General features: G+C 40.4%; 1 protein-coding gene across 1 annotated transcript in view; it reads right to left on the bottom strand.

Moving 5' to 3' along the window:
- ptprq (protein tyrosine phosphatase receptor type Q) overlaps nt 1–6,102 on the bottom strand; it is a 266,871-nt gene extending 260,769 nt beyond the window's left edge. The window contains exons 1-3 of the mRNA XM_070901512.1: nt 6,033–6,102; nt 4,083–4,340; nt 2,401–2,618 (exon numbers count right to left, since the gene is read on the bottom strand). Coding sequence (XP_070757613.1) covers nt 2,401–2,618; nt 4,083–4,340; nt 6,033–6,102 — 546 coding nt within the window. The remainder of the gene's footprint in view (nt 1–2,400; nt 2,619–4,082; nt 4,341–6,032) is intronic.
- Between the last annotated feature and the right edge of the window lie 8,523 nt (nt 6,103–14,625).

Here is a 14,625-nt window from a genome sequence, read left to right as displayed (position 1 = left end):
ACTGGGTCAACATCCATGACGTCCCGAATGTACAAATCATGGGAGCATCATGAGCAGAAGGATTGCAGTGGTTCAAGGAAAAGGTCAACCATAATCTTCTCACGTCAACTAGAGATGGGCAATAAATATGTCGCCCACATCCCAATGCCAAATTTTTTTAAACTGAGTTAAGCATTGTCTATGCTTACTCATAATAGAGCTGCAGCTGTATTAAAATAAACATAACTAAAACCAAAAAGGCATTCATTCTATAAAGGACTTACATTTTCCCTTCTTTTATTAATAACCAAAAATATTTACTATGTTTGATTTTATGTTCAATTAAAAATACATCGAGCTGAAAGATTTCCCGGTAGTCCAGTAAATTATGAAAATTAAAAACACAAGAAAAGGCATTGATTTTACTCATAAATCAAATACTGCTCCAGTGAAATTTGATTACAGCATTATATTATGGGGTGCTTTGATAGAGATGTTTAAAAATTAAAAAGGCAGAGTAGATCGAAACAAATATTTGCAAGTGGTGGAGGGGTGTAGAATAAAATTAAATGTAAAAGATTTAGGACAGAGAGCAGAAGAGGGTTATGATGCCGTGAAATCTACAACCAGAGTTAGTGATTGAATCAGGGATAATTACAACATTTAAGAATAGGTTACACATGTTGAAGGAAAGGGGGATACCAACATGGACTGGTTTGACCAAATGGCCTGTTCCCTCTTTGTCATTTTAATGTAATGTTATTGCCATTATATTAATTAATAAAAACAATATTTGATTTTCCAAATATAGACTAAATGTTTGTGTACATTGTCTAGTGGTGGAAAAGGTTAAAAATTTGATGATCTGGCCAGAAAGTAAGCTTATCCTAATGAGCATCCATTCATCACTTAAATTTTTCATTATGAACTCCCCAAATAAGCAGGAAGCACTCCCTTGGCTAATTAACTTTGCCAATCTCCCACTGAAAGGTAATGCTATGAAACAGCTGTTTAAAATATTCAGCAACTTGATATGAAACACTCTTAGAATCGTGGAATATTACAGCAAGAAATAGGCCATTCAGCAATCAAGTTTGCACTAGTGTTTTTCTCCACATGATTCCCCTGCCCTTACTCTTTAATAGTCTCTTTCTCCAAGCAACTATCTAATTTCCTTTGAAAATAATTTATGGACTCCGTTTCAACAACTATTTGTGACAGGAAATTCAACACTCAAATCACCAACTACATAAATAAATTATTCTTAAGTTCTCCTTTAATACTTTTCTGTTTTTTCTTAAATTTGTGCCCACCAACTGCTGTCTCTTCTGGAAATAATATATTATTAACCTCATCACAACTCTACAAATGGGTTGTCAGTTGTAGAACTTTTTGGAAAGGGTTTAGAAAACAAGTTTAAAAAGAAAATTGGTCTGACTGCCATACAAAAACAGTTTTAGATACAGCATGCCACTGGATAATTAATTCAGAATGCACCTCTTAATACTCCGAGGATACAATGTAAAAACTAGTTTATCATTAAAGAATATCAGGAAATTACCATATATGAAACATTACAAATAAACAAATACCATATTTTTGATGGTAGTGAAGCTGGCTGACAAAAATAGTATTAATTTATTCCATAAAAATACAATAAGTATAAATCGGACATGCTTCGAGCTATTTAACTATCAATTCTACCCTGTGCCAGCTCATCTCCAGCTTCTTGTCCTGCTCCCGCACTGCAACCTGTGGAGTTCTCCCAAAGATCTATCCTTGGCTACTTCATATATATGCTGCCTATGGATGAATCATAACTTTCTCTAACTGAATATCAGGAAGATTGACGCCATCGTTTTTGGTCCCTGCCATAAACTCCAATACTTTGCCCCTTCCCCACTCACACAAGTCAAACCAGACTATGCAAAAACTCTGGCACTTTGTTCAATCGAGAGCTGATCTTCAAACTCAACATCCCATTTCTCACCAAGATACCTTGTTTACACTCCATCATATTACCCATCTCTACTTCTATCTCAGTTCCTCCACCGCTGAAACCTTTATTCATGCTTTTGTTACCTCTAATGATTTATCCAATGTAACCTCCTTACTGGCTCCTGGGCTCCAACCTTCACAAACTTCAATTATCTGAAATACAACTGCCTGTATCCTGTCCCACACTGGGCCCTACTTGCTCATCAACTCCCCTGTTGACCCACAATGATGCCTGCCCCTCATTGTATTAAATTTAACATCTTCATCTTCCAATCCCTCCGTGCCCTGCCCTATACAATTTCTGAAAACCCCCATGCACCCTTTGGTCATCTGACTCTGGTCTTTTATGTCCATTATTTATGCTTTAAGCTTCATCACTGTTGATTTTCAAAATATTTATGAAATAGAAGATTTCCTACTTACCTCAATGTCATTTAGACCGGTCCATAATATGCTGAGGTCATTTAGCGACCTTAAATGTGAAGATATAAGCTTATGTTCTTCTTCAGTATTGATGTCAACAAGGTGAGCTCTATTAGCTGCTGACTCACAGAAATGTGATGCATCCTTCCATCTCTTGTAATCTTTTCTGATCCAGTAGCAACTATAGAGAGATCCTATCCAGTCTGGCGGGCATGATGCTACAGGTGTAATAATTGTATTATTAACTAGTTAAACTCTAAGAGGTCCACAGATAGAATTATAGAAATTTGGCCCTTGGACAACAATATATGCTGGGATTAGGCGGATGGCAACAATCCTTTATGGCTATGTTTTATGGTTAGTTGCGCTGCCTGCCATGCCACTTATAAGGCATACTGCTGGTTACCTAGCAACGGCTCAAATACACATTTATCGGTTGTCTAATGACCAATTTATTATTATCCTCCAAGGGGCCAGAGGCAGGGGAAAGAAAATGTAAGCTGGCTATCTTTGGGATCAAATTGGCTGCAAAATCAACACAACTGATGTTGGAAGATTGGAGCTGTCAACATTCTATGGCAGACTCAGCAATCTGATACCTGAACCAGGTAAGTCCACAGTACTCCACACTGATGACTAGCCTGCCTCATTAAGGACATTTGGAGGGATAGACCCATCACTGAGATTCTTTCCATTTGGCTTCAGATATCCCTGCAAGCCAATGCCTTAACTGGTAGGGTGGTCCTGGAAGCTTACCAGTGCCTTGTTGTGGCAAGCTGCACAGTTTTAGCTGATTAATCTTCAGTCGCACACTGAAATGCACACACTTATAAGTCCCTAATTCTTGGGCCTTGACAACCTTTCCCTACATTCTCTGGATCTAGGTAAATCAAAGAGATTTTTCACTTCATACTAGACAAACAGAGGCTCTACTGATGTGGATTTCTCAGTAGTTTGATTTGGAGACTATTAAACATGGTGATGGATTTCTGCACGTCAGAATCGTATCTGACCACAAAAAAATGTAATATGCAATTCCAGCTGATACTTTCATACAGGTTAAACTCTTAATGAAGATATCTTAGAGGCAAACGAAACTTCCTTCTTACCTAACAATTTAAATGAAATATTTTATTTGAGTGGAAAGGGTGTTCACTACTCGAGTCTCTCTATTAACGCACCATTAAACTTACATGTACTGATTCTAAGCAGTAAAAGCATGATCCAAAGGCACAAAGCTGAAGTTATTAACCTATTTCTAATAGGTTAATAGGATATCATTTTTTTTAGTTTAATTTTACGTCAACAGCAGATGATTATGCAAACTCTGAGTGATTGGAGTGATTCTTATGCATCTGCTGGTCCTATAAACTAGCATTTTGCCTTTACAATATATTAGAGATGCATATCTACCTGAAAAATAATGTTTCCTCTAATACGTCTGTCTGAGAAGCAAGTTATGCTTTATTTTTCTTCTGTAGAGTCAAGTCGCATACTTGCTTTCAAAATGGTCTCATGTGAAACTCATGATTATTGATTTGTTGAAATTTTTATAACACTTCAATTTTAGTTTATTTAACAAATGCGTTTCTTACAGCATATTCTGCTATCAAAATATTCAGAACAATTAACTCATTACAAATGTAGAAAAATAGACCATTCGATATGATTGATTTTCATACCTGTTTCAATGATAATATAAAATATTTGCGTCAAAGTCAGTCCTGCATGATGTAGTTGCTTGAATTCCAAAGAGACATTATACAGAGTTCCAGGCTTTAAATGATTCCATACATAATTATTTGTAATTGGTGGTACAGTGTATGAAGTGAAATTAAGGCTTATTGTAGTAATAAATCTTCCAGTCCCAAACTCACTCCAATTGAATGAAGCAGTAGTTGTTGAAACATTTATTTTAATGCCAGTTTCTCCAAGCAAACCTGAAGGAATGAAAAATGTTAACATTTCTCTCTCCAAATTGTCAATTATAATTTGGAAATGTCAAATTGAAAAGGTTCTTTTTTTCTCTAAGCTTTCTCAACAATTTAAGATTACACCATCAAATAATCTTGAACCATAAATAATTTGGATTTTTAATTTAGCTTTCCTATGGGATTTTCAATGTAATAAAATTATGAACTGTAGTGTGTACCTCTGAAATTAGTAAAGATAGAACTCAAAATTTAAAAAGGTCAACAATTCTATTTTGTGGTAGAAGAGGACAGACAGAACAATGGAGAGAATGACTTGCATCTATATAGAGCCTTATCAGGTGCCTCAGAAACTTCTCATAAAAATAATTATCTTGAAGTACAGTAACTGTTGTTTAATAGGCAAACAAGGTTGCCAATTTGCACACAAGAAAAATATATAAACAGCAATGAGATCAATAGTCAATTAATCAGTTTTAGGTGATGTTGGTGGATTACTGGCCAGGACATTAGTAAAATTCTTAGCTCTTTGTTAAACAGTGCGATAGAAATTTTTGAACATCCATCTGATAAACTAGAATAAGCAAGCAGTGTCTTGGTTTAACTCTCATCCAAAGTATGGTACCCTTTGATATTACAGAACTCCCTCAGTGCACTGGAGCATCAACTTAAATCATGTGCTTTGCAACAGATTGAACCTGTCAAAGCATAATGTAAAACATGTTAGACAGGTAGTCATGGGTTGAAGGCAAGGAGAATCCTTCTTACATTATCAACATAGGCGGTCCCTCGAACAAGGATGACTTGCTTCCACGAGTTCACAGGTGTTTCAATGAAGGACCCGATGTTCCAGCCCTGAACTCCAGTTGAGGGGGTGGAAGGTGCCGGTGCGTGAATTGTTTTAACGTGTGGTGACCTTTGCACACCGGCCACCATACGGGCTCGCCAGAGCTAGGCCTTTATCCAGTGTCAAGGGTTAACCAAGATGACTGGAGACCTGCCCTGCTGCACGGATCTAGCACGCACACATATCGCAGTGTAGGCCGGCCTATGCTGCCCCTGGGCCCTCGGCTCTTCTGGGCCCCGTACCCTCATTTGCCGCAAAATCCTTCCTACATTACAACAGTGGCTACATTTCAAAAAGAACTTGGTTGGCTGTAAAGCATTTTGGGACATCCAGTGGCAGTGAAAGGCACTATATAAATCCAAGTCTTTCTTTCCTTGGGGTATCAGATGTGTTGGATCTCTGGAAGGAGTAGCTAAATGTGATATCTTATTCAATCCTTCCTTGTAGTCAGATAGCCATGTTGTGAAGTACAGTATTAATTAAGTGCCTTTTTTTGTCATTTTGGCAATCCCCTGGTCTTCAAACAACTGTTCACTAACTCTCAGGCTTCCACCAGTGCTGCTTTGAGTTATCATCAAAACCATGGGAAGGAGCAAAGCAGTCAAGACCAGGAATTCACCAGTGGAGCCAAATCAAACCTGCATCCTCCCACTGCCATGCCACAGGAGTTTAATAATCTAACCACTCATCACACCAGCCTCATATTAGATTGTTCTTAAAATTAAGAAATTTGCATTACTACTATAAGGGCAACACTCAATGACAAAAAATGTTTGGCTGATTTTTTTTCTTACTCCACAACATGGCTACCTGACTGCAAATCACAACAGCCTACACAATAAACTAGTACTTACATGCTGTGAATGATTTGTTGTCCAAGATCTTCCCGTTGCTCATTGATTTTATGGTAAAATAATAGTTCATATTTTCCTGAAGGTCATCCAGGGTGATACTTGATCCAATAACAGGTCTCTGAACAGCAGAAGAAAAACTGCACAACATTAACTGCTAAGTGAGCAAAATACTTAGACAGGTGCAAGATTATACTTAACAAAAAGACTTTATTTGATTATATAGGGGCTCTATTTTCACCATGATTGGGTGCCGTCTTTTTGGCATGCGCCGTTTTTTGGCGTGAAATCCTCCTTTTGTAACTTTGGCAAAAGTTTGTGCACCGGCATCCACTGTCAGTGCCAGATTTATTTTTGCCGCCCGATGATGTCATAACTGGATCCGCGCCATTTTTGGCCATTTCTTCACAGTTAAGTGATTTTCCTGTGTGCGATTTTTTTGAGCGTGGCGCACAGTGGCCCAAAGGGCCGCCAAAAAAAAAAACGTATGTTAAGTTAAGGAATCGGCGTGGTGCGCAAGAGGACAGGAACGAGGCAATAAGAATACAAAATAAAATACCGTTTTTTCATATTTTTCGAGCAAGGGAAGAAGATTCCTGGGCCAAAATGATTGGTCCCCCCCCCCCCCCGCTGCTGCAATCCCGGGGCATAGGGCTGTTCCCCCAACCCCGGCTGGACCCACTGCAATCCCAGGCCGAATGCGCCCCCCCCCACCCCCGCCACCCGCTCAGTCCTGCTCCCCCTGCGAGTTGAAGTTCGGGAGCAGGAGGGTCATTCAGCCCAGGATTGTAATGGGTCCAGCCGGGGCGGTGGGGGAGGTGGCCGTGGGTCCAGCAGGGGAGATGTTCTTTGTGGCCCTTTTCGGCAGCGGTGTGGTAGCAGTCCTTTCCGGGGAGCGGGCTTCAGAGTCTCTGGTTGCCCTGGCAACTTCAGCTTTTCGCGCATGCCCAGAGAGTTTATTGTGCAGACTTGAAGCTCAGCCCCACCCCCAGACTAACTTCGGAGCGCGCGGCGCCAAATTCAAATATTTATTTGGCGAAAGTCCGGTTTTTTTCTGGCGCAAACGTACACAAAAAAATCGTACGTTAACCTGTGCCAAGCGCCAAAAATCCAGCAAGTGGAAAATAGGGGCCTTAATATGTATGAAATAATATCTTAAATTTAGCCAAACTATATTTGAAATATTTTCTAAAGTAGCCAAAGTTCTACAACTTTATAGATAAAGTCCTGTGATCTTACTTTGGTGCCAGATTTTTTTCATTCAGACCTATACAAATTTTCCATGTGATTACATAACATAAATTAAGGTAACTTAATGCACGTTTATAATTATATATTTATCTTTACTTTTAATGACTAAATTTATCAAACATACCTTAATATCTACTTGAACAGAATTACCTGGTTTTATGTTCAATAACTGATCTTAATCCAGTAAAAACTCCTCTCCAAATCTGAAGTGGTTCTCTTCATGGAGTACAAGTGCACCCTTAGTTAAATCTGTCAATATAGCTCACAAAATAATATGGCAAGATTTAGTTATGGTATTGATCTTACCACAGTACTGGAAAAAAGTGGAAACAATGTTCCATATGTGATCAAGTAACTGTCTGCTCGTTCTCCATTAGGAAAATGATTCCAGTCAACCAAAACGCTGATTGTTGATCTGTTCATAGCTAGCTGGCAATCCGAACAACCTGCGAACTGGAAAATATATGCTATTTAGCTGTACATCAAATGTTACATGGTAGCACACATAGAAATTATTTTTTGCTTTTGTTCAGTGTTGTAGAGGATACTATCTTTTCGGTATCACAACAGTTAAATAGTTAAGAAGTTTCATTCGCGATTAAAGAGGTTGCATTTATATAACATCTTTCATAACCGTAGGATGTCCCAAAGTGCTTAGTCTCCAGTTGTCTTGGGTAATCCTTGCCACTGGACCAAGACCTAGCTCTGTCAAGCCCGTGTGGTGGCTGGTGTGCAACGGCCACCCCACATTAAAAAAATCCACGTACAGACATCTTCCACCCTTGATGATGTAGTTTGGGTCCTTCATTGAAACACCTGTGAACTCATCCTTTTTCAGCGTGGAAGCAAGTCATCCTCGTTTCGAGGGACCACCTATGACTGACTGACTGACTGGCTGACTTTTGAAGTGTAGTCGCTTGTAATGTAGGGAAATGCAGAAGCCAATTTATATTAGGCAAGGTCCCACAAACAGCAATGAGATAAATGACCAGATAATCGGTTTTAGAGATGAGGGACAAATATTGCTTGCGTCAACTGTAAGACTTACATGTGCAATCGCTGGCTAGTCTGTGGGCAAATAGCCCAACTCTGTGACAGCGATTGCTTTTTCAGGGCCCCCACAGATGGCCTGTCAACACTTACATTGACCAGCCGCAATTTCCGGATTTCGCATGGGGCATTTCAAAGGGAATACGACAATGTACTCAGAGTATGCCGTCATTCACACTGCAATTTCAGGGCCATTTAAATTACTAAGAAACTGACTAGTGTACACCAATGAAACTAGTAAATTGTTCAGTATAGTTCTTTTTGAGTCATTTTTAGTGATTTAAAATCAGGTTACTCACAGGTGGAGGACTAGACAGTCTTATTAAAAACGCTTATTTTTTGTGATTAATCCATTTTCAGCTGTACTAATAAAACTGCACCAGGTTATCACTCTTTAATACATCAATTAATATTTTTTAATGCAAAGTTAAAAAATGATTACATTCTATTAAGCTGACCAATTGCATGGGTCATGCAAGATGCTATGTTTCTGATTATGCAAATGAGTTTGGACAGAAACTTGTACCATAACTTCACTTCGGAAAAACAGCTCAATTTCACGCGCAATTTGCACCCAGTTTCCCAATTGCACCCAAAGCAGAAACTCTACCCTTTTATATTTAAATACATATTTTAATCAAACTTAAGTCAATATATTTGCTTTATCATAAATCAACTTTGATATCCAAGTTCATTCCTTGCTATTAAATAGCTGACGCTTTAACTTACTGTTTTTTTCTTTTATTTGTCCGATGGCACCATGTTTTACAGATAATTACTAGAAAGCCATTCACTGCTGTGATTCTGCAATTTTTCTCCATAATCTATTTCTAGCTCTCTCCACAATCAATAATTCTGCCCTCTTAAGCATCCCTGATTATAATCGCTTAACTATTGGTGGCCGTGCCTTCTGTTGCCTGGGCCCCAAGCTCTGGAACTCCCTGCATAAACCTCTCTGTATCACTACCTCTCTTTCCTCCTTCAAGACGCTCCTTAAAATCTACCTATTTGACCAAGCTTTTGGTTACCTGTGCTAATTTCTACTTATACGGCTCGGTGTCAAATTTTTATCTCATAATACTCTTGTGAAGCACCTTGGGACGTTTCACTACGTTAAAGGTGTTATATAATTACAAGTAGTTGTTGTTGTTGAATTTGACTATTTCCCATCTAGAACATTATTTTTTCAGTGTATGTGTGCCCATTAAATGCTAAATTTAACCAGAATTTGTGTTACATATTAGAATGTTTAATTATGAGCAATGATCATGAATCTTTTGTAGATTTCTTTATATCTCGAACACCTACACGACAGCATAGTGCAAAACATAATAACCAATAAGAAGGAATCTTATTATTAAACAATTATGAAAATATTTCAGTCATATTGCAATCACTTAAATATATGGTAAAGATTATTTTATAATTCAATAGTGCATATAGCCTTACCTGAAAAGCATATTTTATAATACACAAAAACAAGAGAGTTCTGTCCATGTGTGGAACTTCTTTCATTCTGCTCCATGTAATATTTAAGTACACTGCCTGTATAAAGTGCACCTTCTACTCCAGGAACATGCTGTAAAATATTAAACAAACTAAACAAAAGAAGAATGAGCCATCAGTAAAGAGAATTATTTTCCTATTCAGAAATTCACAACAAGGACTATCTATGACTAGACTAAAATGCAATGGGGATGCGCAGACCTATATCAGAATTGCACAAAACCCAAAACATTATAGCCCCAATTTTGCACTCACAGCAAAAATCTGTGACAGGAATGTTTGGCAGTCTCTTAGCTAACTGCATGCTATTTTGCAAGGTTAGGTCATTGGAATAATTAACAAATAAATCACCAAGCAAAGCTTTGCGCCAACAGCTAACCTAACGCAACATGTGGAAAATCTGGCTAATAGCTCAAATTTAAAGAACATGCCTACTTAAAAGGTAAGTGGTTGCATATGAAGACAAATATTGTTCAGTCTTTATAAAAATTCAACCAGGATTTTAAATATGTGTCAGTATTTATCAAGGCTGGGCGGAGGGGGTGGAACAAGCACCAAGCAAAAAATAAAGTGTAAGCAAAACCAATGTGGAGACATGAATCAGGCAAATGGTGAAATGATGCAGGAGCAGTGCAGCACCTGATCCTCTGTTTGATGGTTCACAAAATAGCTGTGCTACTGCATGAAGTGGGTATGAAAAGGGTTGCCCCTTTTGGCATTCCAAGGCACCCTCCATAGTGGATTAGGGTGCACTTTGGCAAACAGGAAATGGTGGCCAGACTCAGCAGCCTGGACTGTACATGAGCACTATGTGCAGTGCTCTATGCCCAGTCGAGCTACTGCCTCCTTTTCACAGGAAATGTGATGAATATGCCGCCTTTTGCAAAGAAAACATCTGTCACTTGCTTGATACAGCTGTGAACAGCTGACTCACTGATTTTGTCGGTGGTGGTGCAGAAGAATCTGGCAATGTAATCGGTGGTACAAATGATGGGCAATTTTGCAAAATGAAACTAATCCCACTGGAATCTGAGTTAGGAATGCCAACTTTTTCATATACACTTCAAGAGGGACTTCCATCCCATCAGTCTCAACTGGACTCCAACCCAGGTCCGAGGTAAATAAGCCCCCATTGGAAGCAATTCTAATTAATAGCATTAATAGTTCTCTATGATTGTGTATTTTCTACCATCTTCCTTTATAAGCAATGCTTCTGATTGGTCAGCTGTAACAATCTGATATATAATTGCAATCAACAATATGGAGATATGTTCAATACATATATTTGTGAATCGTATGGAAATGATTGGTGCTATTAATTAAGTCTGCCATAGATACCTCAGGTTTAGTCACTTGCTCGCATAAGCGATCTCAGTGACATAGAATCATAGAAGTTTAATGCACAGAAGGAGGCCATTCAACCCATCCAGTCTGTGCCGGATGAAAAAGAGCTATTCAGCCTAATCCCACGTTCCAGCTCTTGGTCCGTAGCCCTGTAGGTTACAACATTTCAGGTGCACATCCAAGTACTTTTTAAATGTGATGAAGTTTTCTGCCTCAACCACCCTTTCAGGCAATGAGTTCCAGACTTCCACCACCCTCTGGCAGAAAAATGTTCTCCTCAGCTCCCCTCTAATCCTTCTACTTTAAATCTATGCCTCCTGTTTATTGAACTCTCTGCTAAAGGAAATATGTCCTTCCTACCCACTCTATCTAGGCCCTTCATAATTTTATACACCTCAATTAAATCGCCCCTCAGCCTCCTCTATTCCAAAGAAAACAACCTCAGCCGATCCAATCTTTCCTCATACCTAAGATTCTCCAGTCCTGGCAACATCATCGTAAATCTCCTCTGTAGCCTCTCCAGTGCAATCACATTTTTCCTGTAATGTGGTGACCAGAACTGTGTGCAGTACTCTAGCTGTGGACTAACTAGTGTTTTATACAGTTATAGCATAACCACCCTGCTCTTATATTCTATGCCTCAGGGAATCCCATATGTCTTCTTAAACACATTATCTGCCTGTCGTGCTACCTTCAGGGATTTGCGGACATGCACTACAAGGTCCCTCTGTTCCTCTTCGCCTCAGTATCCTACCATTTATTGTGTATTCCCTTGCCTTGTTAGCCCTCCGTTAAATGAGTTACCTCACACTTCTCAAGACTGAATTCCATTTGCCACTTTTCTGCCCACCTGACTAGTCCATTGATATCTCCCAGAAGTCTACAGCTTTCTTCCTCACTATTAACCACACGGCCAATTTTTGTATCATCTGCAAACTTCTTAATCATGCCCCCTGATACACTCCACAAAAAGCAAGGGACCTAGTACTGAGCCTTACAGAACCCCACTGGAAACAGCCTTCCTATTTTAAAAATCTAAAACCCAACCCCAACCCGACTCCAACCTACCCACTTTCACCTTTTACTCAGGCGGGACAGGGGGTGGGCAGCCAGTGGCTTTTTAAATATGATAATGAGGCCCGGGAGCCTCTGTTTTAACCTGCTGTGCAGGTTTAACTGCAGGTGGCCAGGTATCCCGGGCTTGGGATTCCTGGTAGCTGCAGCGAGTTGAGCATAGCCTTGGGGAGCAATCCTTGTGGATCAAGAGGAGCAGGAATGATTCCTCCCAGCCCCCCCCAAGCTCACCCATCATCAGCCTGTCCCACCATGCACATGGTCGGGAACGGGAGCCACTCCCACTCCCGTCTTCCCAGGGGATCGATCTCGCATCCCCGGGTTGGGGATCGGACCCCCGGGGATCGATCTCGGCATGCCCCCCACCCCAAGAATAGATCGCACTCCACCCCCTGGGCTTGGAAGCACCCTATCTGGTCGTGCGGTGTCCTGGTCAGCGCTCCTTTCCCGCCTGTCAATCAGGCTGGCGTCCGGGTGGGGAACCTGCTAGTGACACCTCACACACGCTGTGGAGTTAAAACTCCAGTGTTTAGGGATTCCCGTGGTCTACCCCCTCCCCCTGCTCCAGGCGGATGTAAGATGACAAAACCCATCCTTTTATTTCTCTTTGTGTACCTGATTTGGCATTGAGTTCACCCACTCCAATTTACACTTCCTTCTCAGTACTTGCGCTGTTAATTTCACATTCCTTCAATCTGAGGAGATACACAGTTCACTCAGGACCCAGATGCCCCGTTTCCCCTCGCTGCAACATTATCAGCTCATACTTCCAGCAAATCGCCACGCAAAAAATTTAAAAATACAAACATGCAAAGTCAAGTCTAACTAATTCACTCCAACAGCAAATTATGGCCCAAAGAGTGAGAGCAGTTTTCTGATTACCTAGACAAGCTAACAAATTGTTTAGTCTCTGGGAAAAACAACTTCTGTTTAGCATAGTAACCGCTCTTTGTCTAAGTGTCTTTTTTTTTTAACTCATGAAAATACACATTACAGGCAACTCTCGATTATCCGGGTCCCTCGGGGATTGGGCTATGCCGGGTAAATTATTTCTCCATTAGAGCGATTGACATTATAAAGTAAGGACTCCGAACGCACCGGCCCGATGCCTTCCCGGGCCGAAATTTTAAATCCCGTTACAATGGTTTCCCGTTGGATCCGTGTGCGGATGATCAAGAGTTGCCTGTACTTAAAAAAACAGCACTAAATATAACTCCTTGTCCAAATCCCTCTTGTGGAAAAATGGTCAAAAATCCTGAAAAGTGACAATTTGGATATCTGCATGGATTATTATGATTTATGGGGATCAAATTCAGTACTAGCTGAATAGCAAAATGCTACCAAATAGTTTGTTTATTAGCAGGTTTCTGGCTGTTAGCATAAGTTATCTGCCATGGTTTGCAAGAACACATAATTTACCACCCTTGGTATTGGATTGTTATCATACCTGTTTTTTGAATGATTTGTTAAACTGCAGCCTCCACACATGTATGTCATTGTACAGTAGACACCTCAAGTCGCTGGAGATATATCACCAACGACGTCTCCGCAAGATCCTACAAATCCCCTGGGAGGACAGGCGCACCAACATCAGCGTCCTCGTCCAGGCTAACAGCCCCAACATTGAAGCACTGACCACACTCAATCAGCTCCGCTGGGCAAGCCACATAGTTCACATGCCAGACAGAAGACTCCCAAAGCAAATGCTCTATGCGGAACTCTTTCACGGCAAACGAACCAAAGGTGGACAGTGGAAACGTTGCAAGGACACTCTCAAAGTGTAACATCCCCACTGACACCTGGGAGACCCTGGCCAAAGACCACCCTAAGTGGAGAAAGTGCATCCGGGAGGGCGCTGAGCACCTAGAGTCTCAATGCCGAGAGCGTGCTGAAATCAAGCGCAGGCAGCGGAAAGAGCGTGCGGCAAACCAGTCCCACCCACCCCTTCCCTCAACGACTATCTGTCCCACCTGTGACAGAGTCTGTGGTTCTCGTATTGGACTGTGCAGCCACCTAAGAACTCACTTCAGGAGTGGAAGCCAGTCTTCCTCGATTCCGAGGGACTGCCTATGATGATGATTGCAATGTGCTCGCACACCTACTCGCAATCTTTTGGATCGAGCATGGTTTAAGGCATTTAGATACTTGCTGCATGTCTTCAGTGGAAGAATAATTACACAGCACGCATGAATAGTAACTGAAGATATTAAATTCATATAATATAACCACTGGCGATCATGTGCTATTTGTGAATAAAGTACTCTGAGCCATCCCTCTAAACTTATATAAAATAAATCGTCTAGCTCTTATACTGGCATGTTTGAGCCAATCCTGGTCAAGATAATAAAAAAGATTAAAAAGATGCATTTTT

The sequence above is a fragment of the Pristiophorus japonicus genome, chromosome 15, assembly GCF_044704955.1.
Source record: "Pristiophorus japonicus isolate sPriJap1 chromosome 15, sPriJap1.hap1, whole genome shotgun sequence".
NCBI lineage: Eukaryota > Metazoa > Chordata > Chondrichthyes > Pristiophoridae > Pristiophorus > Pristiophorus japonicus.
This window is presented reverse-complemented; position numbering and strand designations above follow the sequence as displayed.